Source organism: Lissotriton helveticus, chromosome 1_1 (genome assembly GCF_964261635.1).
Source record: "Lissotriton helveticus chromosome 1_1, aLisHel1.1, whole genome shotgun sequence".
Classification (NCBI taxonomy): domain Eukaryota; kingdom Metazoa; phylum Chordata; class Amphibia; order Caudata; family Salamandridae; genus Lissotriton; species Lissotriton helveticus.
This window is the reverse complement of record NC_136057.1, coordinates 1,414,018,001-1,414,045,798: the sequence shown is the minus strand read 5'-3', so window position 1 is coordinate 1,414,045,798 and position 27,798 is coordinate 1,414,018,001. Positions and strand designations below refer to the sequence as shown.

The following is a 27,798-nucleotide window of genomic DNA, read 5'->3' as shown; positions in this document are numbered from 1 at the left end:
CCCGCATCTGCTGGACTCTTGCTAATCTTCTGCTCCTGTTCTGTGTTAGGGAAATCTGACCTCCTCCTACAATGCTGTATCTGGCCTAAAAGATTAGGAGTACTGCATTTAAAATTGTGGATTACTTAAACCAATATCTCTGACAAAGTCTCTTGAGAGACACCAAACTTGAGAAATAAATACATATCTATATTTAGACTGAACTATTGATGTTTACAGAATATTTTGCACCACTGCCTCTGGGAGTGACTTACTCTGCAATGAAAATTTGTACCATTTGAGATCATCTTCTTCCATAACGAGCAGTCAAAATAAAATTAATTTTAATACCATTCACAGAAATAAATGGTTTGCTTTATAACTTATAGCATAGAAAAAAAACTTTTAACATTCTTATGTTCTCAACGAGTGCACTTTAAACAATCTTAACTGTGCCTTAAAAGATATAATTTGCCATAGATCCCACTGCAGTTTAAAACTAAAACGTCCTATCCGAGAAATTAGCGTTTTAGTACGCTAGAATTTTTGTAAGAAAATGCTTCAGGTGATGGGCTAGCAGTGAAAGGTGAAACTGTTGAATCCTTCTTTTGCCAAGTCAGGTGCAACCCTTTCTCCTTCAAGAGTGGTCTTCCCAAGCTAGTGATATTCTCTCCAGGCGGTTTCGGTTCATTGCTTGATGATCTAATTTCTCTAGTTGCCACTTTTTTCTAGTGGGCACTTTGACGGTCGCACTTTCCAATTTCCCTTCGAGTGGAACTGCAGTTTGCATTTCGCCACTTTCCTCTTTGCTGTGAACAGATACTGATTGAAAATAGTCCTCACTCCGCATCACTAGTCTGTTGAAGAAATATTTCAAAAGGGTCGCTGTCCTTCAAATAAAGAACGTGGGCAAGAACTGATCGCTTCTTCATTATTAGAGCTGGTTCCAAGGAAAGTGGGTAGTTTGTCCGAGTGATTGTTAATCGACATGCTACTTTTCCTGACTGTAGAATGCAAATGACTGCACAGTACCAACTTTTTGGAGAATGTTCACCAGTGAGATGGGAACTCAAGATTGCCTGCTGTTGACAAGGATTTTTAATGGCGAATGTCACCGTGGAACTCTTCCCAGCAGCACAGGTGCTATCAGGATAAGTTGTGGCTTGAACAAAACCTGCAGACAGTAAATGGGAAAGAAAATGTAAACACAAAGTCGAGTCAACACCAGATGTTGTATCATGAAGAAGCAAGAAGGTTTTAGATGTGTCAGAGGCATTCATTGGCTCGCTCATTTAGCTGCCTACTCTACAGTTGTAGACTTCTGTGTGCAATGATGACCGGTTTACTGCTGACCCACTGCCGATGTTTTTGGACCTTGCTAAGAAATTTAAACCCTTTGGTGGTTCCCAACAACTCCGCATTACGGCCTCCCTACTACTTGAAATTTTGGCCTTCAGAAAAAGTTAGATGCTGAACAATCATTCTCTGGAAGTGCCCCCATAATTTGGAACTCAATCCTTTCTCAAATCGGACCCTAGCCTCTTGACCAGCCTCCCTAAAACTACTGAAAAACTTCCTCTTCAATAGGTTCTTCCTAAACACATCCCTTATCTTGATCAATTGGATCCTCTGTAGCATACATGATTGGTTGTATGTGTCTGTATATTGACTGCCCCTTCCACTTGACTAGAGCTGGGGTTGGTTATTGACTGGACCAGTTCTCCAATGCTGAAAAGCATGAGTATTCTTATGATACTAGAACAGGATAGGCCTTTGTCCCCCTTCACGTTCTGTTGTCTATGCAGTGCCATACTTCCATCCGTTCCCACTTTATTACGGGAGTTGAGTTGATGTCCCTGACATGGACCAGTATGGCATGTCCCGTAACTTTCCCCTCATTTTGCATTATAACTTACTCAAAAGACTGGAGACTTGTCTTTTTACAAGTTTTTGACACGCTATGGTATTATAATGACCCCTAAAATCTGCAGAAACATGTTATAGGGCCGGTAAACAATTGCTGATTTCGAGGTGTTCATTTTGTAAAACGTTCCCTTTTGAGAGGGACACATGAGAGTTAAAAATCTTGTTTAGCTATGTCGAATTTACTAAATTCCCACCCAGCTGTTCTTTCACAAAGCCTACAACACATTTAAATTCTTGGCCAATGTATAAAGCTCCAGTGATTCTATTTATGAAGATGGGGGACACTAGGAGCTAGTTATTAGGTCCAGTGACTCGAGCTCCTGAAGTTAAATTAATGCCTAAAGGGAGTCGCTGTTCCTGTTTTAGAGGCAGAAGAAGGAAAAGGAAAGAGACACAGAAAAGCACTCTAGTTGTGTGCTACTCTATCTATGGGGGACGGTGTGTCCACAATTATTCACTCTCCCTCCAGCCATTTTTTTAACACACCATCTAGGACTTCACTGCCACTTACACCCACGCACCCATACGGCTTCATCAAAAGATCTCCGATAAAGAGACCCTTAGGGGGACCCGTAGGGCATTGCAGCGCCGGCCCGACGAGGAGCAAAAGCCCAATGATGAAGCATGACATCTTTTGGGATGTGAGATGGCATTAAGATGAGGACACACTGTCCCCATAGATAGAGTAGCACACGACTAGAGTACTTTTCTGTGTCTCTTTCCTTTTCCTTCTTCTGCCTCTAAAACAGGGACAGCGACTCCCTTTTTACATTAAAGCTCCAGTGATACATTGATGTACAACTCCAAAAGAGGTTTCTGCAATTATTGAGTTCAGCATGGCCACAAAGAACAGCATGGCCACAAAGACCATATATGTACGACAGTGAAGATTTTCTAATGATAGTTTTCATTTAAAAATAAAATATGTGGATAGAAGAGGCTTAGGAAGCTCAGTATGGAGATTTCCAGATGTGTAGCACGCCATCTGCACAAATGTGAAACTCTAAATTAGGTAACTAAGGGCCAGATGTAGCTCGCCAATTACCGGTCCGTAACGGCCGATTTCGGCCGTTACCGACCGGTATTTGGGAATTGACATGTAGGGGGCATATTATTTACAGAATCGGTATATTTACAGATTCTGTAAATCAATATGTAGGTGGCACTGTAATCAGTGCCACAGGCCCTTACCGAATCGTTATTTACCATGGAATACTATTCCATGGTAAATAACGAATTCCAGTGTACATGCACATCTGTGCATGTACACCTGTGCCATGTGGAACACAGACATGCCCTAAGGGCATGTATGTGTGTCACATGGCACACAAGCCCGAAACAGGGGTGCAACAGGGTGTCAAAGTGACACCCTGTCCCCCTTGTAAAATCGGTAATTTTACCGATTCGGTAATTACCGAATCGGTATTTGCTATTGAATCCTATGGGCTTCAAGGCCCATAGGAATCAATGGCAAATACCGAATCGGTAATTACCGAATCTTACAGATTCGGTATTTTTACCGAATTATTTACCTACATAGCAATTACCGAATTGTAAATACCGAATCGGTAAAATTCGGTATTTACCATTCGGTAAATTGCTATTACCTACATCTGGGCCCAAGTTATGTCAGACACCTTACCAGCATTTCGGTTATTGGTAAGAGTTCTATGCTGCATGAGTGAAGATGGCCCAGCGTGATAGATACACCATATACCACCTGCCCCTTGGGCCACGCCAATCTGTCAGCACCGTTTTCAGTTTCCTCAATGGAGGTTTTGGGTGTTAGAAGGGCTCTGGGATCCTCATTTCTCTTACACCTTATCCCATGAAAGCTATACCCTGTAAACTCATTTGTGGCCTCTTATGATGCTAATCAATTTGTGCTTTTCCCTATTTTGCTTGGATGAACGGCCTGTCACATTTCCTTGCCCATCTTACCTTTTCTATCAGTTATGGGGAGGCATGCAGGTGGTGTCCATTCTAGTTCTTAGACTGCGTCAAGGCTTTCGTTGAGGATGCTACTGTGGTGGTGGCATCGGGTACCTTGGAGCTATGTGGAGGCACTTCAAAGAAGTAGAGCTGGAAATTAAACCAAAAAAAGCAACTTAGGGACATGCTTGGACCCTAACCACTGAATTTTACTCCCTGCTAAGCACACTACAACCCTGTGGCCCCACTCACTTGGGCATGTCACAATGATACATATGAAAGATTGCATATGCATTATCATGTAAAGTACTTATGTGTCTAATAACACACTGGTATTCAAAGGAACAATTACAGCATTCTCACACAAAGCAACCAAAAGCTTGCACAATATTTGCAAGTGAGTGATTTTTGTTGCATTTTCAACTCCTGTTGATACTCTACATTGGAATGACAGTGTTATTTCTTACTTTTTTAGGCAACAGTTTTACATATTTTTAATATTGAAAAATACGATGTATGCCATGACATATGTGTGTATAACAACGAACTTGCATCGCGGTTGCTGAATCCACCCTATATGACATTCTCATCAGCCTGAGTCAGAAATACGCGGTCAGGTAGGCCCTACGAACTAGGCCTGATGCAACTGATTTGACTGATCACAGGTAGCGTGACCCGTAACCCTTAGGCAAACATGCAAACAGAGAAACCCAGATTGTTCCCACCACAATGGTCTTAGGATATTTGCCCCAATAAAACACGTTTGGCCAGAGGAGCGCGCATTCCCAAAACACCATAAATTCAGATGCCAAACTAAGTTAAAAACACTCAGTCAAACAGAACACAGCATGCACACTACACGCAATGATCACACGCTCCCCATGCCGGACATCTGGACACACATTCTTTGATCCCACGTTGTGTTCAAGCAAGGTCAAGACCCACCTGCGCTTCTTATCAAATGACTAGATTTCAGACCCAGACTCTTTTGCCTGTTCAACCGGCCGCTGCGTTTATTTAAACCAACTGTTCCTGTTTTGCCCAATACCTGGGGCCAGATGTAGGAGCCGTAATACCGGTCGGTAACGGCCGAATTCGGCCGTTACCGTCCAGTATTTGGGTTTTCAGATGTAGGGGCCATTATTTTACAGAATCGGTAATTTTACCGATTCGGTAAATCCAAATGTAGGTGACACTCCTGAGAGTGCCACAGGCCCTTAAGAGTCTGTATTTTACCACACAATCCTATTGTGTGGTAAAATACCGAATCCAGGTGTGCATGCACATCTGTCCATGCACACTGTGCAATGTGAAACACAGACATGCCCTTAGGGCATGTATGTGTGCCACATGTCACACATGCCTTTACTTGGGGTGCCAGAGGGTGTCAAAGTGACACCCCTTGCACCCTTGCAACATTCGGTATTTACCGATTCGGTAAATACCGAATCGGTATTTCCTATTGATTCCTATGGGCTTCACAGCCCATAGGAATCAATGGGAAATACCGATTAAATATCGAATGTTACCGATTCGGTAATTCAAATTTAAAAATTGCCTACATCTCCCTCCTTCATATTTACCGATTCATAAATACCGAATCGGTAAAATTCGGTATTTATGAGTCGGTAAATTGAAGTTACCTGCATCTGGCCCCTGTTCTTTTATTTTTTTCAAGGTAAATTTATATTAGAGTAACATTTTGGCAAGCCAGATAGGAAAGATTGGTTTGTCAAACCCAACTGCAGCTGAAGAAACAGGACCCAGCCCAATACGGATTCACATCTGCGCAGCAAGAACGGCGAGCAGAAGCCGCAACTGATTGGAAGTTCTGCTGAATCCGCAGGGTGGAGCTCTGTCCTGAAGCCGCCGTCAGTGGGTAAGAGACTACATCTGATCCTTAGTACCGGCATTTGGCGTATGGCAAACTAGGAAGAAGTGTAAAAATCTAACATGAGCAACTTGCCACTAACCGCAATCTGACATATTGCCTATTTTATGTGTTCGAGCTGAGTAGTCACATGACCGCCTCGGAGGCATTCCCGCAGAAGTCACCTTTCTCAGATAGTTAGCACACTAGAAAAGGTGAGGGTTGTTTAGTCGCTTGGACCGCTGGGCGTGACAAGAGGGTACGCTTGTCTCTGGGTATGATACCCGGACCTCTTGGAGAGATACAGAGGGTAAGTTTGATCTCTGGGTGTGATACAGAGGTGGGGCCTAACTGCTTGGACCACTGGGCATGACACAGACTGTACTCCTATTCTCTGGGTGTGATTTAGAGCCAGCATCTCAATCTTGATTTTTTTATCTAAATGATTTTTTTTTGTGCTATTGGTTTCTTAGCACTGGTAGTATATGAAAGAAGTGAGAGTTTTAATTTGCTTGGACCACTGGGCATGACACAGGCAGTATGCAGGCCCCTAGGTGTTACATAGGGCGTAATTTGGACATTAGGGAAAATCAGGATCTTGGAGAGTGGAGTGCAGCTTGTGCTTGGCCAAAGAGGGCATGTAGTTGTCGAGTTGCTTCTTCTCCATTTAAATTGTTGCTATCTTTGTTACAGAGCCAATATATTTATTTGTTTTAATAATGTTTTTATTGAAAATAATGCAGGGCACATGATAATCAAAGGGCACATACATTGGATTGCACAGGTTACATTTGACATTTGCAGCTTTATACTCATTAGCAAAATCAGCGGTAAGAGACTCCTTATCATTGATACTTCCCTGGGGTCCCTCCCTCCCTCCCCCTACTTAGATTCACTTTCCCCATTTAGCGCTGGTGGTTCATATAAGTAACCTCTGTATTAATTCCAGGCTCCCCAAATTTTCTCCCATTTCCGGGGACATCCACGGTGTAGATAAACCACTCTCTCTGCCAGCATTGCTGCATCTAGATCCATGCACCAGTCTTTAAGCGTCTGTACCTCCTCGGATCTCCAATATTTGGCTATATTCCGTTTAGCATACATTACACCCAGCGTCACCCAATCCTGAGTGGGGTGGGTGAGATCATTCGGCTCCCATAGGTTCAGGAGGCAACACCTGGGCTCCGGGACAACCGACACCTCGACCACCTGAGATACCGTTCTCATGATTTTGGCCAAGTACGCTGCAATCCTGGGGCATTGCCATATAGTGTGAAAATATGTTCCCTCCTCCCCGCAACCCCTAAGGCAAAAGTGGTGTGTGGCACTCCCTATGGTGTAAAGGGTGACCTTCGTATAATATACACGGTGTAATATCTTTAGCTGAACCAGTCGGAGTCTGGAGGGTATAGCCACCTCCCACGGAGAAGACAGCGCTGTCTGCCAGTCCGCCTCGTCGAATTCCCCCAAATCAGTGGACCATTTGAGCTTTAATTTTAATGTTGGGTCAGGTGTGTTGTTTACTAATTTACGATAAGTAAATGAGGTCGCCTTCTTGGGCATATGCTCAGTAAGCAATCTGTCGTCTAAAGGAGTGGCCTCGGGTACCTCGATTCCAGGGCATGTTTGATCTGTATATATCTGAACTTCTCAGTGGGTGCTAACTCGTATTGGGTCTGAAGTTGGTTAAAGGACACTACCTCGCCCTGCTTCCACAAATCTCCCACCGTGGAGATGCCTATTAGGTCCCAAGCCCTGAATCCCTTGCTATTGCGAAGTTTACCCAGTTGCCGCGCTGACCAGAGGGGGGGGTCATTTGAGTGACAGTATCTTTGCATTTAAGACGGGTCTGTGCCGCATACCAGATGCTAATTGTATGCGCCGTCGGTCCCAAAAAGGAGGAAGTGCCGCCCCTATCATTTAATGCGGAGAGAACTCCAGCCTCACCCAGTTCATACCGGCCAGCCTGGAACGCTGGTTCTGTCTTAGATGTGTGTAACCACTGATTAATTATTTTCAGTTGGGCTGCCCAATAGTACAACTGAATATCAGGGAGGGCTATACCACCATCATACCAGCCCCAGATCAGTTTACCCCTTGAAATATGCGCAGGTTTATTTCCCCTGAGCAGGCCTGAGACAACCGCTTCTATATTTTTAAAATATTTTCCCGGGACTCGGAACGGGGTTACAGAGCCAATATTGACAAATATTTGGGCTCACTTAGTTACATGCAGAGTCTCCCCTTGTCATTGAGCAGCACTTGCTAGGTTTTTTAGACAGTCATAATTTTTTTCTCTTTCATTTTTTTCCTCTTCTAATTTCATTTTGGTTTTCAATTGAAGCATTTTTTCTTGATGTTGTGGTGCTGATAAATTATCGCAACTGTTTCATGTTGAATGTTATGTCTTGTTAACGTTTTTATGTCCGTATGAAGAAATTGACACTTTTCATATTTGCTAATCCGCTGCTAAAAGTACAATTCACAATGTTTTGAATTAATCACTGCACTTTCTTACAGGTTGTTACCCTTCATATGTGTTTATTTTATGCATTGTGAAAATGTGTTTGCTGTATCTTTGTCCTAAAGCTGCGCTCGTAGTAAAGTAGTTATCGCTGGCATAATCCCTTGTACATATTTTACCCATGATCAGAGTTAGATTTAGCATTATCTAAAAAGCCTTGAGAAGTTAGAAGTGCACTAAGTTCCTTGAAACGTTCCCAACCCATCACGGAGTCACCTTTGAACCATATCCAAACTAGATTACCCACGCAGGCTAAAAAGCTAGATCCATTTTTCCTTGAATTGCATTAACATACTAAGACGCATGGGTTCGTCTGGCCAGAGGGGGGAACCTTTAACACAAACATAATGGAACACACGAGGGTGCACATTCAGACAAAATACATAGGACAGAAAAAGACTAAAAGAAAGGCACTGTTGGAACTATGGGCCATCTTCAAGGTGGCTCGACCTACAAGTCTGTCCCAGAATCCGCAAGCAAGGAGTATGCACCTCCCCCACCATGCACCAACACGTCTCTGATGCCAGCCATCCTAGCTGTTCCTACACTAGGTTACACCAGCTCGCCTGACAAGGGGCCTGAGGGTCCCTCCCCACTGGGTAGCGAGCCACTAGATCTAGGGTTGGGAGATTGCCCAACTGGCTAACCCAAGAGACTTCAGCCTCACCCCAGTTTGGTGCTAGAATCTTCCAAAGCTCTAACCCCCGCTGCATTTAGCCACCAAAACATACACTCCACGAGCGATCAGGAACCTCAAAGTGGATCTAAACAGTAACATGACTAGCAAGTGCAAGGAAGAGGACACCAGACCCCCAGGATCAAACAGCGAGTGTGAGGATGCAGGACTAGTCACGCCACCAAAAACCGATAGGACATCCAAAGACGCACACACACTACTGTCTGCCCCAGGCTGCTCTTAGGAGGACCCAGTGGTAATGATGCTCATAAACGAGAAGGCAGGGAGCTGTCAAAGCCCTCTGTCAGGACCCATCAGCTGATTGTTTCCTCCGGCTCTGAACCGGAACTGTACCTTAAAGTTGTAAATGATGCCAATCACAGGTACCTGCTGACAAGGTTTCGTTTGAACAAAATCCACCTTCTAATTTCTGGCCGCCCTGCCTGGACCAGGAGCACGGACTTAGACTTATGTAAATGTGACGGTTGTTCAATTATGGACACCGCACACTTTTTGTTTTTCTGTGACCACTTCAAGGGCATTAGATCAAAATGTATTATACCATTGTTAAAAGGAAAAGGCTTCAGGCAAGTGAAGCCAGCTTTGATGTACCTTCAACGTTTGACAGAAATATGGGAAATCCTTAACGTGGCAAAATTTTTAACCATAGCAGTGAGACTTGGCAAAAAGATCGCCTGGTCCAGGCTGATTTTCTATAAATGTTAATCACTGTATGAATTCTTCAGATGGGTGATCAATGTTTATGCTGTTGTTTTTAAACTCTTGGCACCATGAACTGCATATCTTATTGGGTACTTCCCGTTTTTTACTTATGTTGTATTTTATTACATATTATGCAGTCTGGTGACTTGTGGACCTTTTTAATGCTTGTACACTTTTATGGTTTTTGTGATTTAAACCGAATAAAGTATCTTTTGACTTTGACTTTGATGCTCATAAACAGAACACCTTACCATTTTCTACTAGACACGGGGGCGACTAAGTCATGCCTACGGGAGTAGGCAGTCCCCCTATCAAAGAGCACTGCAACCATACAAGGGGTCTTTGGCATGGTGGCAGGGATCCCGTTTACCAAACCCCTCAAGCTGGAGATGGGGGGTAAAAAGGGTGAAGGAACAGTTGTTGTACTTTTCCTTCTTCCCGACTAATATCTTGGGACTGGACTAATAACCAAACTGAAAATGTCAATCCAGTTTGCTAAGAACAAGAACTCGCCAAACCCAGCAAATGATACACCACCCCAAGGAAGTGCCCCCATCGGCCACATGGGGAAGAGTCCCAGAACCGGAGAGGGGCTGGCCACCACAGGCACATGCAATGGCCTAGTAAGAAGGGCCAAAACATAGAGCAAGCCCAGAAAAACGCCACTAAATGGGGACCCCACAAACTGAGTAAAACCACCCCTAAGTGGGCTGCAGTGACCGCAAGCGTGGAAATGGCACCAGTTCTTGTTTTGCCATATGCCTCCTCTTTCATTTTTTTAAGGTAAATTCCCATTTGAGTAACAATATAATCTTTGCTTGTGAAATTCAGAAGTTAAAATACTTGAAAATCAGAAGCAGAGCAAAATGCTCAAAAGGAGGCCTCGGAAAATCTCTCAGATGCAGAAAACTCCTGCTGCCCAGCATATGTACTGCTTCAAGCACATTTCGAACCTCCTAGAAGCTTCACCATGGCAGAGTTATGTTCTATAAAAACAGGAAAGCATTCCATACTCCATGGGAACAATTCAAATATGTGTTACTCTGATCAGATGTGTGTTTGTGTGACACTTTGCAGGACAGTAAACTTTACTGATTTATCAGCTTAGCGCCAAACTGATCCACTTTCGGACAAGGCTGTGTTTCTTTTAAGAAATAAAACGTATGAGCATTTTGGATTTAGCTGCCTGGTTGTCTTAAGATACTCGTTTCATGCCTCTAACTGAGGAATCCAGAGAGGATTGTTTCAGAATTTTAAAAAAAAGTATTTGTGCCATGTCCCAACTTAAAATCTTCTCCACACTAGAGGACAATATCACTCTAAAGTTACAGCTGCAACTTCATTTTCTCTGGAGATTTACTGTTTTAGTTTGTAAAGAAGGTGTAACGTTCCCATCCTCTCCTTTCAAGTTGGTGTTGGACAATTGTTCAGAATGTCTACTACGGCAACACTTTTTTGGTGTCTTTGCAAATGTATGTAGAATTGTAAAGGTTTTGAATATGATAACTAGATGGCAGGATTGCCTTAAAGCGATCATCAGGACAATGAGAAACAAAAGGGAAAAGGCCTTTAATAGCCCAGTCATTGACAATGCGTGTTCAACAAGACTTGCTCAAATTCTCTCAGTTGGGCTCATGATACTCTCATGGAGGTGTGATGTTCAACCAACATACCTTGCAACTGATGGCGAGAAGGATGTGCAGCACTACCAGACTGGCTATGGTGGAGATTGCCACCAACTTGGTGTCGCCTTGGATGTTGGGCCAGAAGGTTAGCACAAGGACAGAGCCGGAAATAAGTGTAGCACACAAGATGAGTGTCCACTGTAACCAGGGGGTCTGGATCAGACACAGGAGCTGAGTAACAGAAGCAGATAAAAACAGTATTTTAACCACTCAAAATCTTTAGCGCATAAATGTATTGCTCATAGGAGCTCTGTGGATCTGCTATACAATGTATATCTTCCTGTGGAAAAGTAATAATTATTTAGGATGTTTGTTTTTTAAACTGAATTAAAATCTTTCGAGCACAAATGTGAACGTAAGCATCCTATTTTACTCCAGTAACACCACTTGCTGGCTTATACGCTCTCAATGTCTGTGAACAAAGCTTTAACAAAGGAAGCCAGAGCCTCTGTGCTTTAACCAGGCTTCTTTCAACTTTCCAATTCGCTCTCCCATATTCCTCCTAGTGGGTCCAACATGTTCCCATATCCTCGGACCTTTACACTTGATAATGTCAATGGTGGTACAAAATGTGATGTCGCCACTGATTCAATTTGTGAAGTAATTAGCAGGGAATGTGATAGGGGAGCGGTTACAGTTGCAGATTTCATCGTAAAATGCACATTTATGTCATTGGGTTGGGAATTTTACCAGTTGGGTGCAGTGCGTACACACTTGGGTAGTCAAATTGTATGTTATTTGATAATACAATGTCCCCATGATAAGGATAAATAACAATAACTTCCTTTTAATAAAGTGAATTTCTCCTTATTCCTTCTCCTACCTTATTGTGCTTTACGGGATTCCTGGTAGAATGACACTTTATTTTATTTTTATGAACACAAGCCTAGCTGACTCTCCAGTACCTATATGCAGAAAAAAATACTAAATAATTGTGAACTGTCCTGGATACTAATCTATTTCGGGCTGGCACAGCTGGTTAAACATCCCCTCTCCATATGCTCATGACAAATATGCACGAGTTTCCCTTTTCTCCGATTTCCCAGGACTTGTAAACACTATACCTTGGAGTTGTGGCATAACACTGCACAGACAAAGGCTGCACTTGCGTTCATGGAAACCTCTCTCCGGCTCTACAGGATCTACACGGACTTCTAAATCCCAGGCCAATCTCTTCCTAAGCTCCTTGCAAAACACACAAACTCATCAGTGTGAACTGCCCTTGCTTTCTCTACAATACATTGTGTATGTATGAGCAGAGCAGGAGCGTCCGATCTAAATCAAAGATTGACATCCCCAGCCTCGAGACCTACAACTAGACGGGAAATCATCGTGCAAACTGCTAAATCATGGAATTCAGTTCCATTACATCCTTGGCAGAAATTTTGATCGGACACTAAAACATGTTTTTTCATGCCCTCTTTGACACTGGCTTCTGTCCTCCATGGCTGATTAATGCTTGTCCAGTCTCCTACCCTTTCCCACAATTCTCCAATAAGGCATGTTAAAAATTGCCTGAAACATTCGCTACTGAGAAAGCAATAAATAGCTTCAAATTATTTCAGACCTCGGCTCTTGGGTACAGCTATTCAGGACTTCTAGTCTGAGTGAAAATAAGCACTTCTGAGGTTAAAGATTGTACGTATGTCTTTCCCAGTTGAGCACAGGCTAATTATTAATCATCAAGGGAGAGAACACATGCACCCTAAGAAGGCAGATCGGGCACATAGCTCATGCCAATAATTACCCCAAATGAAGACACTTTTTTTTTTTTGCAGAGTTTTATATAGCGCGAACTAAACCCGAACTGAATCAGGTATCAGAGCGCTTTACATAGCACCAGTTACGTTACATGAGGACACGCATTCATTTTAGGCACGGGGAGATTAAGTGATTTGCCCAGAATCACAGGAGGTTTAACTTTAAATCTGCTGATTGCTCTTCGGCCATCATAGTGATAGTTGTGCCCTGTACACGAGTAAAAATAAAAAGCCACGGACAGCAAATGAGCTCACTGCCTTCTCACCTGCATATAAAGACAAAGCAGTGACCTCTGGTAACTTACCGCAGTTGGGATGTACACAAAGAGCGAATAGCCGTACACACACACGGTCTCCAAGAAACTGTAGGTGTCCACTCCTGCGCTATACCCCTGCCTCCATTTCAGGAAGCCCCATAGTCCCAGGGGCACCAGCCAAGCATAGCTGTAGATGACTATTCCTGCAATGGACACTAGGAGAGGGGGACAAAGGAGAATTAAACATATTTTATTTGGTAGCGGTCATGAAGAAGCATCAGCCATCCAGATTTTTAATTAGGCATGGCCATGCCTCGTTGCTGTGAATGAAGGACATTTTAGCTAGTCTTATGAACACATTAGAACAATAGTGTCCTAAAAGACAGTTGCAATCGATTGGTTAATCTTACAAACACATTAGGAGTGGAATGGTCATCCTGCCACAGCCCATCCTGGAAGCACCTTTAAATAATAGGGGCATTTTACAAAGGATGAACAACGTATAGCCAGTTTTAGGAACATCTTTTGATAGGAGTCCATCTATTTAATGAGGGGCCAGTATGAAACACCCTTGCACAAGAGTGTCGCCTTACCATGGAACTAAGAAGGATAATTGGCAAGTTGCAGAAATAACTTATAGCTGTATCATCCTACCAGGGATGATGGGTGTTTGATCTGTCTCAAATAACTTAGGATAGGAGTTTCAGTGCTCTTGCACGCATTCTACCACTAAACCCCACACTTCAGAGCAAACAACACATTCCCTTGTAGCTGGGCTACAGGAAAAGAGGTGACATCGTGAAATTGCAGCAGCAGGAAAGAAAGCATAGAGAATAAGGCCATTGGGGGGGGTGTGACAGTCCACACAGCAAGTGGCTTTAGGAAATAATGCAAAGCAAGGAGGAACAACCTGCTGACAAGCTTTATCTACTGCAGGTCACTCCGGTAGGGACCCCTCTCTCACAACCACACAGTACACCTGACATTAACTAGTAATCCGGGAAGGCCTATAAAAGAGCACAGCCACAGAAAGACTTTGTCTCAGCAACTTCTTCAGTACAAGATACGAAGTGCTAAAACTGTGCATGTTGACTTAGACCTGCTCCTGCTATACTGTTTTGGCGGCTTAAGTATTTAGGCTTTGAACTGAACATGTTTCAGTTCCTGCCTTACTCGTTCACTTGGAAAGAGTATGGCAGTGGTCTGGCGGATGACCAAGAACATAGACTCGCACTGTATCATGAGGACATCTTACTGATTATTGCCCTGGTCGCATGTGAGCTCCCTTGGTTTCACTGATGTTCAGGTCCCCTTCATATACAGTCGGATTTGTAGGTAAGCAGTGGTCCTTTCAGGGGGAAGGGAAACACCTCTTATGATGCACTCATGAGGGCACATCTCAGAGCTGGATATCCAGGGACCGACAATGCCTGGTAGAAACACCTTAGGATAGGATTGCATTCTTACCAGGACTCAAAGATGTCAGATTCTTTAACCAGGATGGTTGGCCATTCTCAGAAACATTTAAGAAGAGGGGTATCATCTTGCCAGAGATGTAGAATGTTAGGCACAAACTTTGAAAACTAATGTTGACTGGCCAAAATCAAGAAACATAACCAGTGTGGAAAGCACCTTTACATGAAGAGTATCATATTACCGGAACTAAAGGACACACTTCTGAATTTTGAAATGCCCTGCAATAAGAGTGGCATCTTACTGAACAGAAGACACATAGCCTCTCTTAGACCCTATTTCAGGATAGGAGTGTCACCCCATCTGACAGTTTGCTTCATTTCCAGTGTTAGGAAAGGTTTTGGAAGGCAGTTTCTTGACAAGTGATGATGCACTAAACTGAACTAGCTGAAGCATGGATTGGATATGGTAGAGGATAGAGAAGGTGAGGGGAAACGACCCGGCACTCAACAGGATTCATTTTCATAATGTTCTTTTCTTACATGTAGAAGTGTGGAAGATGAAGCACTAGACACCCTACATCCTCTGCTGTCTTAAGAAATGTTTCATTGAGACAAAGGTGCAGAAATATACGTTCTTACCTTTGTGGAACTGAGGGCTGTAGTGATAAGAGTCATCACCATGCTTCTCCAGGAAGTTGGCAAGGTTGCCAGAAATGGCCACGGTGAAGACCAAGGTGGCACATATCCAGAAAGGCCCTTTAATGGAGAAATTAGAGTCTGTTAGTTTGTAAGAGCAATTGAAGTGAACACAAGTATGCCATGTTGGTTTGCATAGCGCACTAATCACCCGAAAGAGTATCCAGGCACTTGGACAGGAGTGTGGTCCCAAGGTGCTTATACGAAGAACTATGTCTTCAGCATCCTGCAGAACTCAAGAAGTGAGGAGGAGGCTCTGGTGTGTTGCGGGACGTTGTTCCATCTCTTGGGTGCAATGCAGGAGAATGAGTGACCTCCAGTTTTGCTATTGTAGATGCGGGGAATGTGTGCAAGTCAGTGAGGCAGAGAAGAGAGTAGGTGTCTGGTGGGTTGGTAGGCATCTTCCTCAAACTAGCTGCTGCGCTAAGGATCTGCCTGGACTAGGCCATTGTTGATGCATTAGAAAGATGGTTCTAGATAAAGATCCTGTGAAATTTCCTTTTGAAGGCTAAATTGATGTAGAAAAGACTTTGGGCATGCCTGCAGGATTTTCTTGCCCAGTTCTCCACTAATACCAAGCCTCTTCAGATCATAGCCACACAGGACTTTTGAATGTGACTTTGGAAGTGAAACTCCAGGTCCTGGCCCTGAACTCTCCCTAATTTTAACACAGCAACTCTACTTTGTCCCCATTTTTCCCTAGGTGTCAACTACTTGTGCTACTCTCTATTTGCCGTGGGCCACTGCTGGATTTCAGCCCCAAGCAATCTTGCAAGCAGGGGGGTTTCGTGCATTCAGGACCCTTGCCATAAAGAAATATTCTGATCTTACTGTATAATCTCCGAAAGGATCACCTATAGTATTAAATTGTTAAAATCTTAAAACTGGACCAATCAACTGTCTCATACCACTGAAAACGCAAAGTACGGCCACTAGCTTGACCACAGCTAGATCCTACATCTTTTCCACCTGCTATAGACCAATCACTGGTTATCATTAGTTTGAGGTTTAGAGTACCCATCCGTACAAATCCAGGCATACTGTGTCCATTTAGAGTACTGTGCATCTCTTATGGTTAGGGGTATTGCTGAGAGAGGATGGGTTTCCTTGATGCTGTAGTTCATACCTTATATCAAGTCCATGTTAGGGTGGGTGGCAGAGTTACTGATCTGTTTTCCCAAGGAACCTGGTTGAATTCAGTAGGGAAGAGTTCTGAAACATCTGGTAACTGATATGGGGAAGATGTTCCCTGATCTTAACCCTACCCCAGTCTATCACTTCTGATCCAGGCAATCGGTGTCTGAGCAACTTCTGCTTTGCTTGACCAGACTGGCATGTCTCTTGCTGCCAAACTCACCATAGAGATCTGGATTATGCCGCAAATGATGTCGAACAAAGTTCTTTCTTGGCCAAGGGATCACCGATGCCTTAATCCTATCCAGCACCTGTGAGAAAGTTAAGAGACTGATTGATACAATGGAGGAATTACCGATTTCGGTTTATAAAAGCAACACATTACTCAACAGCTTGATTCATTTTAGACAACTGGGGATAATTCCTGTGACTCTGAGCAGGAGCAAAGTGTCGCCAGGGATGTCTGTGCATTAAAATTATTTTTTTTCAACTATTTCTTAAATTCTTTTCCCAGAAAAATATGGAAAACAAAGTAAACATACTTCCGATACTGCTTATTTGCATTTCTTTTTCACAAGGTTATCTATAAGATTCCTTATAGCCATATTTTTCTCAAACTTCAGTTGCCTCTGATTGAGAATGTAAGGCAGCTGCAGCAGTCATCTGTTATACGTATCTGGCTTTGATTTACACTAGGCATCTTGAGATGAAATCATGGCTACATCTTTTTATTTCCCATTACAAGATTTAGGAGAGTTTTGGTTGGTGTTTCACAAAAATGATGGTGGCTGTGCCCAAGCTCGAATCAAATGTAAATTAGAAAAACACACTACCATGTTAAACTTGACTTGGTTCCGCACTGCTGCAATATAAGTAGGCAACTGGCTCTCTGCGAGTGCCAACATCTGTGCGGAACCCTTGAAAGCACTTGGCAGGATCTGAAACCGGTTCTTCAACCTCTTGTGAACTGGCTGTGTGCATTCTCATATGGCTGAGTAGTTGAGAGCTGGCAACAGTTGAAGTTCCATTGCAAGACTAATTGGTAAAGTGTGACTGCTATCATAATCTGGGCATTAATTCATGAATACTGAGCAGCTAGGATAGGAAGAGAGGTGTGATAGACCTGGGCCTATTTTTATTACATTAAGTTGCCAAGCCATGGGAGGGGCATGGGCCACTGATAAATTCAGAAAGACCACAAAATGCCATTGACCAACCGTACCCATAGGATAACTAGACTATGTTTCTACTGAGCTGTGAAGTCTAATGTGTAGTGCTGTCTTTAAGACCTATCTATTAGTCATTTTTTGGATCACCTAAATACTTAGTGCTGCTTTAGAAGCGTGTTATACTCTAACTTTGGGTTTGAAGCAGACGACTCTGGTAGAAGAGTGTAGGTTTTACCATTTTTACTTGTTCACTTTACTGATCACTTTGGCTATTCAATTATTTAAATTTCACAGCTGCCAGATCCAAAGCATGTGGACTAATGAATAACCCAACTTGCCAGGGAGAACAATAAGCAACAGACACATGGGTCTGAAAAATACATCTAGAGTGGACGTTTGCTGGAACACTGGATATGTGAAGTGGGCAGCTTATCTAAGCGTACACTGTTTTATTTTTTTAACTTTTCTGTAGAGGATTAATAAAAACATATTACACTTGCATTACAAAAGATCATATGGGTGCTTTTACACTCAAAGGAGGGAACTTCTCTATTTTGTTACCCCAGGATACCACATTTCCTTTCAATGGTCTTGTGCCGCCCATGAAAAGTGCAAGGCAAGGGGCATGTGGAAAGGGTTGCCGTTCGCACCTAAGAGGCGACTGAGTGCTGCTCTGGGTATTAATGAACGAGTTGCTGAACAAAAGGGAAGCAAATATGATGAAATGGCCACACTTCCAATAAGCTACCCTAGACTGTCATTAACCACTTACTTTTTTTTTGGGGGGGGGGGGGGGGGGTGAATAAACCTTATCTAATGCTGTACTCCGAGTCATCACAAGAAAGGACTGCAGACTTGCCTTTGCTTCTCCAGGAACTCCGCCAGTGTGATACGCTGGCCACACAGTGTGTCTGTCATTGCTGCATCCATGTCTATATACTCCTTTCAGGATCTCAGCTAATTAAATACTGTGCTTGACCCATGGATGTCTATGCTACCTGTTTATTTCCACAATGATCTCTTTCAGGGCCACGCAGAGACTAGATTCCAGAAACACTGCTGCCCTTTTTTTTTTTTGTTCCGTTCAAGCCAATACCTTAGAGCAACCTACTATTAAACAGGGAAAGGTAGTTAAATCTTTGCTAAAGGCTACATCACCTGCATAGTGTTGATGTCGAAGAATCCTTGGTAGTATTCAAAGGTCCAAAAGCTCGTCGGTTTCTTCGGTCCACCCAGCAGCTGCAAGGAGTGCAATATGTCTCAGTCAGTGTAAGACCAAGATGGTAGAATTTCTGATGTACTGAGAGTCGACATTTATGAACACCTAACAGAAAGCACACCTCTAGGGAGACGGCACCTCATCCCAGATACCTAAATCTGCATGAGACACCTCCGTACTATTAATCACAAAATAATTGTGCTTCTGATACTCTGGCCTTTACGTATTACTGTTACAATGGTGTCTATATGCTACATACACACTCTGACTGTCTGGTTATTACTCGCATTCCAATGTCTGCACATGCTAGGACTCCACCCTCTAGTTGGCCACTGGATGTCACGGCTGTGCTAGTGCCTGCTTGCTCAGTCTACAAACTCAGACAATGAGATACTGAGTGACCCCCTGAGCACCATTGTATGTATGGCACTACTAAAACCTCAGTTTATGACGATGGTTAACTGCTGGGTCTTACGATTGATTGCAAGTGTGTCTATATGCCCTCTCTAGAACCTCAGGAAAATGGGATGCAGGGGGTGTCACTCAGGCTGCGGTGTCCACACTCTAATCCATCCTGAAATGTCAGATGGTGGCGGTCCACTAGGTATCACTGTTGCACTAGACCAGGGACATTAGCCAGTTACATAGAAAAACTACACACTGGGTGTCACTGCAGCACAACTGACGCAATCAGTTATGAAGGATATCACACACTGGCCCAAGGCCGTTAATGTTGGGGCAGAGAGCTGCTCTCCAGACTCCTCCCTAGTGCTCCTGAAAGATTTTGCCTCGTCTCACCTCTGCTTGGTCCGACTCGCCCTCTGGCTCTTGATCTTCCTCAGGGCCCACATCAAGTGTTGCATGGTTCTGATTGTAGCCAAGGCTCCTGGTTGTTGCCTCAGGGTTTTTGGCCAACAAATCTGCAGCTTCTTCAAATTCTAAAAGTGATGAAAGGCAAGAATCTCACAGAGTGAAAGATTGGATGAGGGCTAAGACCCCCCTGTACTTGTCTGAATAACAGGCACACATTAAGAAGAAGTAATCGTCTCGGACGTTCTTTTTGTGGCTCATAGAATCTAATTCGAAGACCACCATCCATGCCAGATCTGTGGTACAACATTGTTACCCAGAACGTTCTAGGGTGAGACCCTGGTCTTAATCGAGACAGAAGAGGAATTACTGAAGGCTCGGTGTCTCTCCATCAAGTGCCTTAAACACGAGCTCATTCATTAACTAACTCTTTTAATCAAGTATGTAGTTTTTAAAACAAAAACGGCTGAGGTTTGGGATTACTGTTCAGCAACACCATGGCAATGAAACCAAATACTCTTACCTTGGAACTGGAGGTCGTCTGGCGAGGCCATGTTGCACCTTCACAGGGGTCTGGATCCCTTTAAAACACATACACACAAAAATCTAGGTCACTCCTGGTCTAGCAAGCTTCGGTGTTCGCACATTTCTTACCTAGGAGTTCCTGTTCTAGCACATTCCTTACATAGTGGACTTTCACCGCACACTCTGCCTACAGAGCTCCTGTTTCTGCATATTCTTTGTCTAACTTGTTCTGAAATACTAATGCTCTGTTACATGTCTTGCTCCTTTCCTATCTCATTCCTCCTCTAGCACATGCCTTGCCAAGCATATTCCTCTTCTAGACACTCCTGGTCTAGTGTGCTCCTATCCAAGACTCACATTGCTCATCTCCCTCCAGTTCTAGTAGGATTGTCCTAGGTCAGCACACTCAGGATCATAGGCGCTACTTACCTAGTATTCCCCTATACCTATTCTCCTCTGTTCTAACATGCATCTTGCACTTGTTCCAATGTGTGCCTGATTCAAAATGCTCCTATTTTTTGCATCAACGTTGTCTAACTTACTCCTGTTTTAATGCACTCCTCTTCTTCAGTACCACAACGTTCCTTTATTCATTTGGTTTGAAACATTTCCATCGTCAGGCAGGAAATCCTTGTTACACTAATATAATACAAGAATGCAAACATATGTCGGTTTTCATGGAAGAAATTTAATGAAACCTTTACATAGGCTCAAATCGGATGTCTCCCACTGGAGAGCCCTTCTGCTAACACTTTTGGGTAGGGCAGTACTTTTTTAAATTCTTGCGCTACCAAGATTTCTATATGCGCTCCATAACACCCCCTTTCCCAGTCCTTCTCTCCTACTTCAAAGCGATTGACGCGGAGGTGTCCTCTCTGCTATGGGACGGAAAACCAGCCCGCATAGCCCACTCTAAACTGCTCCGTAGTTGGTACGACGGGGGCATAGCTCTGCCGAGTATTAAACTATATTATTGGGCTGCACAATTGATGGTAGTAAATCACTGGCTTCACTCCCCACATCAAGAACCGGCTTACAGACTGGACAGGCAGCTACTTCCGGTCGAGCATTTGATGAAGGCCCTCTACACCAACAAACGGCGTCATGCACTTTCAGGCCCTACGGCCCACACGGTCAAAATATGGCATACAGCCCAGAGGGCCCTTGGATGGGAGGGAGTTCTCACATTGGCCACCCCACTCTGGGACACGCGCCGTTTAGGTACTCTAGCCAACACTAAGGGTTTTCGACAATGGGACCTCATCGGCATTGCAAAGATATGGGACCTATGGATCAGAGGAGAGATGATAACATTTGCAGCCTTACAAGAAAAATATGGCATGGCAGACGCAGAGGGATACCGTTACATGCAAATTAGCCATGCACTGCGGAGTGCAATCCCAGTAGGCACAAAACTGGCTGAATCCTCCCCTCTGGAGGACAGGCTCCTCACGGATTGGCTGGAAAAAAAGGCTATCTCGCTAACATACCGTAAATTAGTGAACAATCTCCCTGATTCCATGGTAGTACTCCGTAGCAGATGGGAGGTAGATATAGGAGACATAGAAGACTCAGACTGGATGAATGCTCTAGCATCCCCCAGGGAAGCAGCCATACCGTCACGACTAAAGTTGATCCAGCTCAAGATACTACACAGAGTATATTATACACGCACTATGCTACATAAACTGGGTCGTGCACCTGATCCACTCTGCCTACGAGGGTGCGGACAAAGGGGAACGTTCTTCCACACAATATGGGAATGTCGTAGTGTACAAACATACTGGGAGCAGGTACTACATGAGATCTCAGAGGTGGGCGCAGCTGAGGTGCGACCAGATCCCGGTTGCTGCCTCCTAAACATTTGGCGGCCTACAGACCTCAGCCGCGCACTACAGACATGGGCCACACTAGGAATGGCAGTAGCTAAAAGAAACATTGCAAGGAACTGGGGTGTAGGTACAGTTCCCACGAGAACACAATGGGGAAAGTGATATGGACATGGCATTGGTGGCGGGAAGAGCCGTCTACCTACATAGAGGTTGCCCCACAAAATGGTCCAGGATATGGGGAAAAATGGAATGAATCACGTGGTACTATTTGTGAGCCCCCACGAGCGACCACAGACTCTGATAATAGCCCGTAGGCTCCTAATATACCTATGTATTTCGCCGATTATGCCTGGGAGGGACGGCTGGGGCGGGAACCTGTGAGCGAGGGAGGCCCGGGGATCGCTAACAGATTGCATTAATAGTGGGGTGCCATCCTTCTAGTTTTGTATGTTTGATATTATATGCCTAATGGTCACCAGTAGTACTTACTCAGCACCAGGGGGAGAGACAGAAGGAGGGGAGGGGTACGGGATGGGTAAGGTCGGATAGATGCCATAACACTGTATTAATTATCTTGATGAAACGGTGAAGATCCAGCTTGTATATGTGACACTATAACTGGAGAAGTTGTTGTTCATGTTTTGAATTGACATCTGATAATTGTATTTTCATACTGCAATACTCAATATAAAAAAAAAAATAAAAAAAAAAAGAATGCAAACATAAACTGCTCACCCACATCATTATATTGGTTGCTTAGCTTTTGGCTACGGAGTATAAAGGCGCTAAAGTCCACTCCATGGAGTTTGCCAGATGCTTTCATCATATGCTAAGTGAGCGGGCCCTTAGCAAAGCTAAAGACTTTTTTTTTCCTAAATAAGCAATATAAATGCTTAGTCTGAAAATAACTTTTATTTTCAAATTCTGACAATCTGCTAGACCTGCTCTTTGAGGCAGTGGTAACCTTAGGGATTTTGGATTCGATTTTCCTCAGATACACCTATAGACAGGGTTGGATTGATTGAGATAAAAAATCGGCCGGGCACACCAAAAATAAGCGGCCCACATTTGCCTATTGGTTTTCCGTAAAAAACTGCTTCAGCGAAGTTTTATGAAAAGAAAGGGGGTGGGGCATGTTTAATTAACTTCACTTGGATTTAAAAAAAAAAAAAAATTAGTGTACACTGCTGACCCACACATGAATGCAAGTGAGACCACTTCTGCTCAGCCCCCCTGCCCCCGCTCAATCAGCATACATTAATGGGCCGTCCCAGCAAGAGAAAGGGAGTGATACCTCTGCCCATCTGCCTCTAGAAAGGCCACTCTGGGACCCACTGGGCCGCTGGTGGCATCCTGTCAGCACAGACAGAATCCAGGCTGCCCAAAAAATCAGCCCACAGCTGGAATTTCGCTACCGGCCCTTCAGTCATTTCCCGAGTGCCCGTGTTACTAATCCGATACTGCATACAGACCAGGAGACGGTTTTGGCAGAAGTCCAGGTGCAGTAACGGAAGGTTGTTCACAACACATCCAGGCAAAAAACGCACAAGCAAACATACGCACATACACACAACAGATATGCACACACGAGTCAGCACGCACGATGATACATGCCTATGGTCCCTCCTGCCAAACGCCCAGCACGGGGCACTCACATGGGGGAGGGGGTGCGGCGATGCTACTCACCTGCTGCGCTCTGGAGTACCCTCACAGCTCGCCTCCTCAGCCCCACGGCTTGTCCGGGCTCAGCTCCCTTTGCACAACCCCAGGTGCCCGGACAGGTCTCCACCCACGGCGGTGCCACCCGGGCGCTCCCAGCAGACTGGCACAGATTTAAGACACTGACAATAACCCCCACGAAACTGCTGGTGTGCTCGTCAACTTGTTATCAGTGTTATTTAAAAAGTGTTTTGATATCTCCAGGTGTCTGTGAATATATCGGGCACTCACAGAAAAGGGGGCAGTCTTGGATGCCCAGAGTCACAGAAGATGCTGTTAGGAAATGAGGCATCCCCGAGCTGTGCCCTTTGGCTCCGCCCACACCGCAGAATTTGCATGTCCAGCCCCGCCCTGTCCAAGGCCCTCGGTCTCAAAGGTCCTGCCCTTGCACAAACAGCACTGTGTGCTCTTGGCTACTTCAGAGAGGTCCCGTTCCCAGGGGCGGGGCCACCCACAGAGATTTATAAATATATACATATATATCCGTAGACCCGGGAGCGCTCAAAAATAGACTCTCAATTAAGTGATTTTACACTAATGTTAATTATCTAAACACGGCTTCAGAAAGAAACTCACACGCACCAGAAGGAATATCAAAGCAGCGTGCGCCCCGAAGCCCTGGCGGTGGCTTAGCCCTATGTACAATGAACATAACATTACTAGTAACCTCCTAATGTGCTAAGTGCTGTAATATAATGTGTACGACATACTGATGGCGGCGGACTATCCAAGGCAAGCTGCATACACGAAGCGGCTTTTTTTGTTGCTATGACAACAAAAGCTTCGCAAGATGGCGTCGGACTGTCCACACTCCGTACGGGCATGCGCATGCTGTATGCTATGGACAAATTGCAACAGCAGCCATGTTTGTCCATGCGGACGTGTGCATGAAAGCCCGCGGGAGAATAGATTCCAAAAGGTACTCGCCAGGCGAGACCTAAACAGGCAATCGGTCAGTAAAAATGATACTGACCTAGCCAATGATAGATTCCACCATGATGCCAGTAGAGGAGGAATTTCGAAAATATAAGGATAGCAAATGGCCTCTGACTTCAAATTAGAAATTCTGATTAAAATACTGGACAGGTTTTCATAGTAAAATGTTTAACCCCTTGGGCGCAGCTGCGATTCTGCGCCTGTGCGGCAGAATCGCGAGTGGGCGGATTTATGACGGCCCCCAGCCGTCATCAGCACATGAGCCCTGTGATGCATGACGGCTGGGGGCTGTCATCAGCATCGAAGGGGTTAAGAGAGGCTTACTATAACAAAGGACACAAAGAAATGCAACATGTCCTTACTGACTCATAGGAAATCTTTTCAGAATGCGCTCCTTACCAGTGCACAAAACAAACCCCCAAAATTAACCAATTTTCTTCAGGTTACTAGCAATATCAATCACCATCTTCTGCGACCAAGAAAGAATACCAAATTGTGCCAGAGAAAGAACAGCGGGGGTTCAGAGGCCCCAGTCTTCTAAACAAAACTGATGAGGACTGGTGCCTCTCTGAGCCCATTCACACGTATGCAAGAGGAAGGATGGACTATTATATGGATAGCTGGAAACCGATGACTGACAAGCAGGTGGAGAAAAAGGGGGAAGAAGTGGAAAGCAAGAGCCTAGGTCTAAACCTCACAAACTAGAGGCAAGCGCAAGTCTTGTCTCTTGATGCCCTCACACATCCCGAGGTATGTCATGCTTCATCATTGGGCTTTTGCTCCTCGCCGGGCCGGCGCTGCAAAGCCCTACGGGTCCCCCGAAGGGTTGCTTTGGCGGAGATCTTTTATTGGTGCTGCTGTATGATGTGTGAGGGTGTGAGATAAAGGGTTCTGGGAGAAGGGGGAGTAAGTGAGTGAATGATAACACTAGCTAAGGCATATCAGGGGGAATTAGGTTTAATATATAGGTTCACTTGCCAGGTTAACCGCATGCGTGCGGGCGGAATTCCGCCCGTACGCTGGGTTTTTAAAAATCGCATGTTACGTGACGAGCTGGGCTCGTCATGAGCGTGCGAGGAGGCTACGCCATGACGAGCCCAGCTCGTCATGAGCGTCGAAGGGGTTAAAAAACCCGTAGGTCGTATGTTACTGATGAGGGGTAATGACCATCAGTAACTTTTGGTCAACATGTTTTGCGTCATCTGAACGATCCCTGTCGCTTCTTCAGGACCAATGAAGTGAGTAAAAGTGAGTGTGTCTAGAACCCTAGTAAGAAGGAACGGTCCAACCCTGTGTACAACTACAAGGTGGCTATAGAGCTTTATTGCGTGGCCGCTCCTGTTGCAACCTAGTCTAAGTGTGTTGGTTGCTCCATAGGCTAGCGTGTTAAGTCGCCCGCACCTTAACGGGAATTGCCGCCAGGTGCACTGCCTACCAGCACCTACCTCTTACATGCCTGCCTGCATATAAACGTGCTAGCCTATGGAGCAACCATCCACAAGACCGTCTACTTGCCGCTATCCTTGCTTGTTCCTACATGTGCTATGCTTGTGGTTCATCAGCTGTCTCACGTCAAGAACATAAAATCAAGTGACTGTTTGCTTTAAAAAGAACGAGTTATCGGATGAATGTGTCCGTCTGATGGCAGTGCAGACAAGAGGTGATGTGTACCAGCTTCAGGTATTTATAAATATGTGGCAAGAGCCCAGCGGAGCCACTTATTTTGCTAAGACACGCGCACAACAAATCATTTGTGAAATGTTGACACAACGCGGTTGACTTGACCATTGTTGCACTGGTATTTATTTTCAGTTCCGTTGAAAATGTTCACTCGAGAGTGACATATTGGATAACCAGCTGCCGATGCCTTGTTCATTCTCCCCTCTCCTATGCCTCTGTGTATGCGATTAAATAGAAAAGAAAGGCGGACACCGGCTTTACATCATTGCGGCTGTGCAGCTTTTACGTCGGCTGTACCTTCAAACATGGCGGCCGCACATCATAACAATCACATTAATTAAATATACTTTGTAGTACCTCGAAATGTACAATAATATCCTTTGAGATCAGCACGAATTATTTTGATGCTTTAAGCCTATATTGTAACACTTAAGCACGTCCTTTATCGATTTGAACGGCTCGTTATAGTACTTTCGGTCTTGATATATGACCTATGCCCCTGCGTCTTCGTGTTTCAGTTCTTTCCGGTAGCTATTCAACGAGAACCTGAAGAATTAATGTCTACAGTTAAAATCTGTTGTAATCCTCTGCATTCCTCGGTTTGAATCCCTTTGTTGTGTCTACATCTGGGTCATTTAGTCTCTAGGCTGCCGGTAAACCTCCATATTGCAGCAGACAAAAGCCGAACGACGTGTAAAAGAGGTGATTCTGTTGCTGGCGAAAGCCTTTTCTTCTGCTGTGTAAGTTCTAGCACAACAGGAAGTATTCCCAAGTCTTCATGTCTTTTACTGTCCATCTGTGTCATGTGCTTCTTTGTTCTTTGGGTTGGAGCACTCATTTGGTTAGTGTAACATTTTGAGGCTTATATATATTTGAGGGTAGGTGTGATGTGTTCAAATTTTTTTGCACCAGTTATGAGTCGAGCTGCCATATTAAGGACTGACCTTAGAGGGGCAAGGTGAGCGTTTGGTACCCCTATTAGGATGCCGTTCCCGTAGTCTAATTTAGAAAGGACTAGGGATTGTACAATTGTCTTAAGATCATCCTGGGGAATGAAAGGTTTAATTTTCTTGAGGTGTTTTAGAGAGTACAGTGCACCTTTTGCAGAGATCTTGATGTGGTCTTTCATTGACAGGTTCTTATCCAGGGTAATACCTAGAGATTTTACTGAATCCGATAGGACAAAGGAGCAATTTAGAGCATTAAGATTTTTGAGCCAGGCTTGGATAGGTCTGTGGTTACTTTTCGGAGAGAACAGTATTAATTCCGTTTTGTCCGGGTTCAGTTTTAAATGGTTTGCGTGAAACCAGGAATGGATCTTGGTAAGCGTG

At 44.3% G+C, this 27,798-nt stretch overlaps 1 protein-coding gene across 1 annotated transcript in view; it reads right to left on the bottom strand.

Moving 5' to 3' along the window:
* Window positions 1-306: 306 nt before the first annotated feature.
* The window catches only part of YIPF2 (Yip1 domain family member 2), a 72,428-nt gene continuing 44,936 nt past the window's right edge, over window positions 307-27,798 (bottom strand). The window contains exons 2-10 of the mRNA XM_078684996.1: window positions 20,299-20,356; window positions 19,764-19,903; window positions 18,905-18,985; window positions 16,801-16,888; window positions 15,387-15,503; window positions 13,381-13,547; window positions 11,304-11,486; window positions 3,847-3,987; window positions 307-1,153 (exon numbers count right to left, since the gene is read on the bottom strand). Coding sequence (XP_078541122.1) covers window positions 3,889-3,987; window positions 11,304-11,486; window positions 13,381-13,547; window positions 15,387-15,503; window positions 16,801-16,888; window positions 18,905-18,985; window positions 19,764-19,903; window positions 20,299-20,329 — 906 coding nt within the window. The 5' untranslated portion in view covers window positions 20,330-20,356 and the 3' untranslated portion in view covers window positions 307-1,153; window positions 3,847-3,888. The remainder of the gene's footprint in view (window positions 1,154-3,846; window positions 3,988-11,303; window positions 11,487-13,380; window positions 13,548-15,386; window positions 15,504-16,800; window positions 16,889-18,904; window positions 18,986-19,763; window positions 19,904-20,298; window positions 20,357-27,798) is intronic.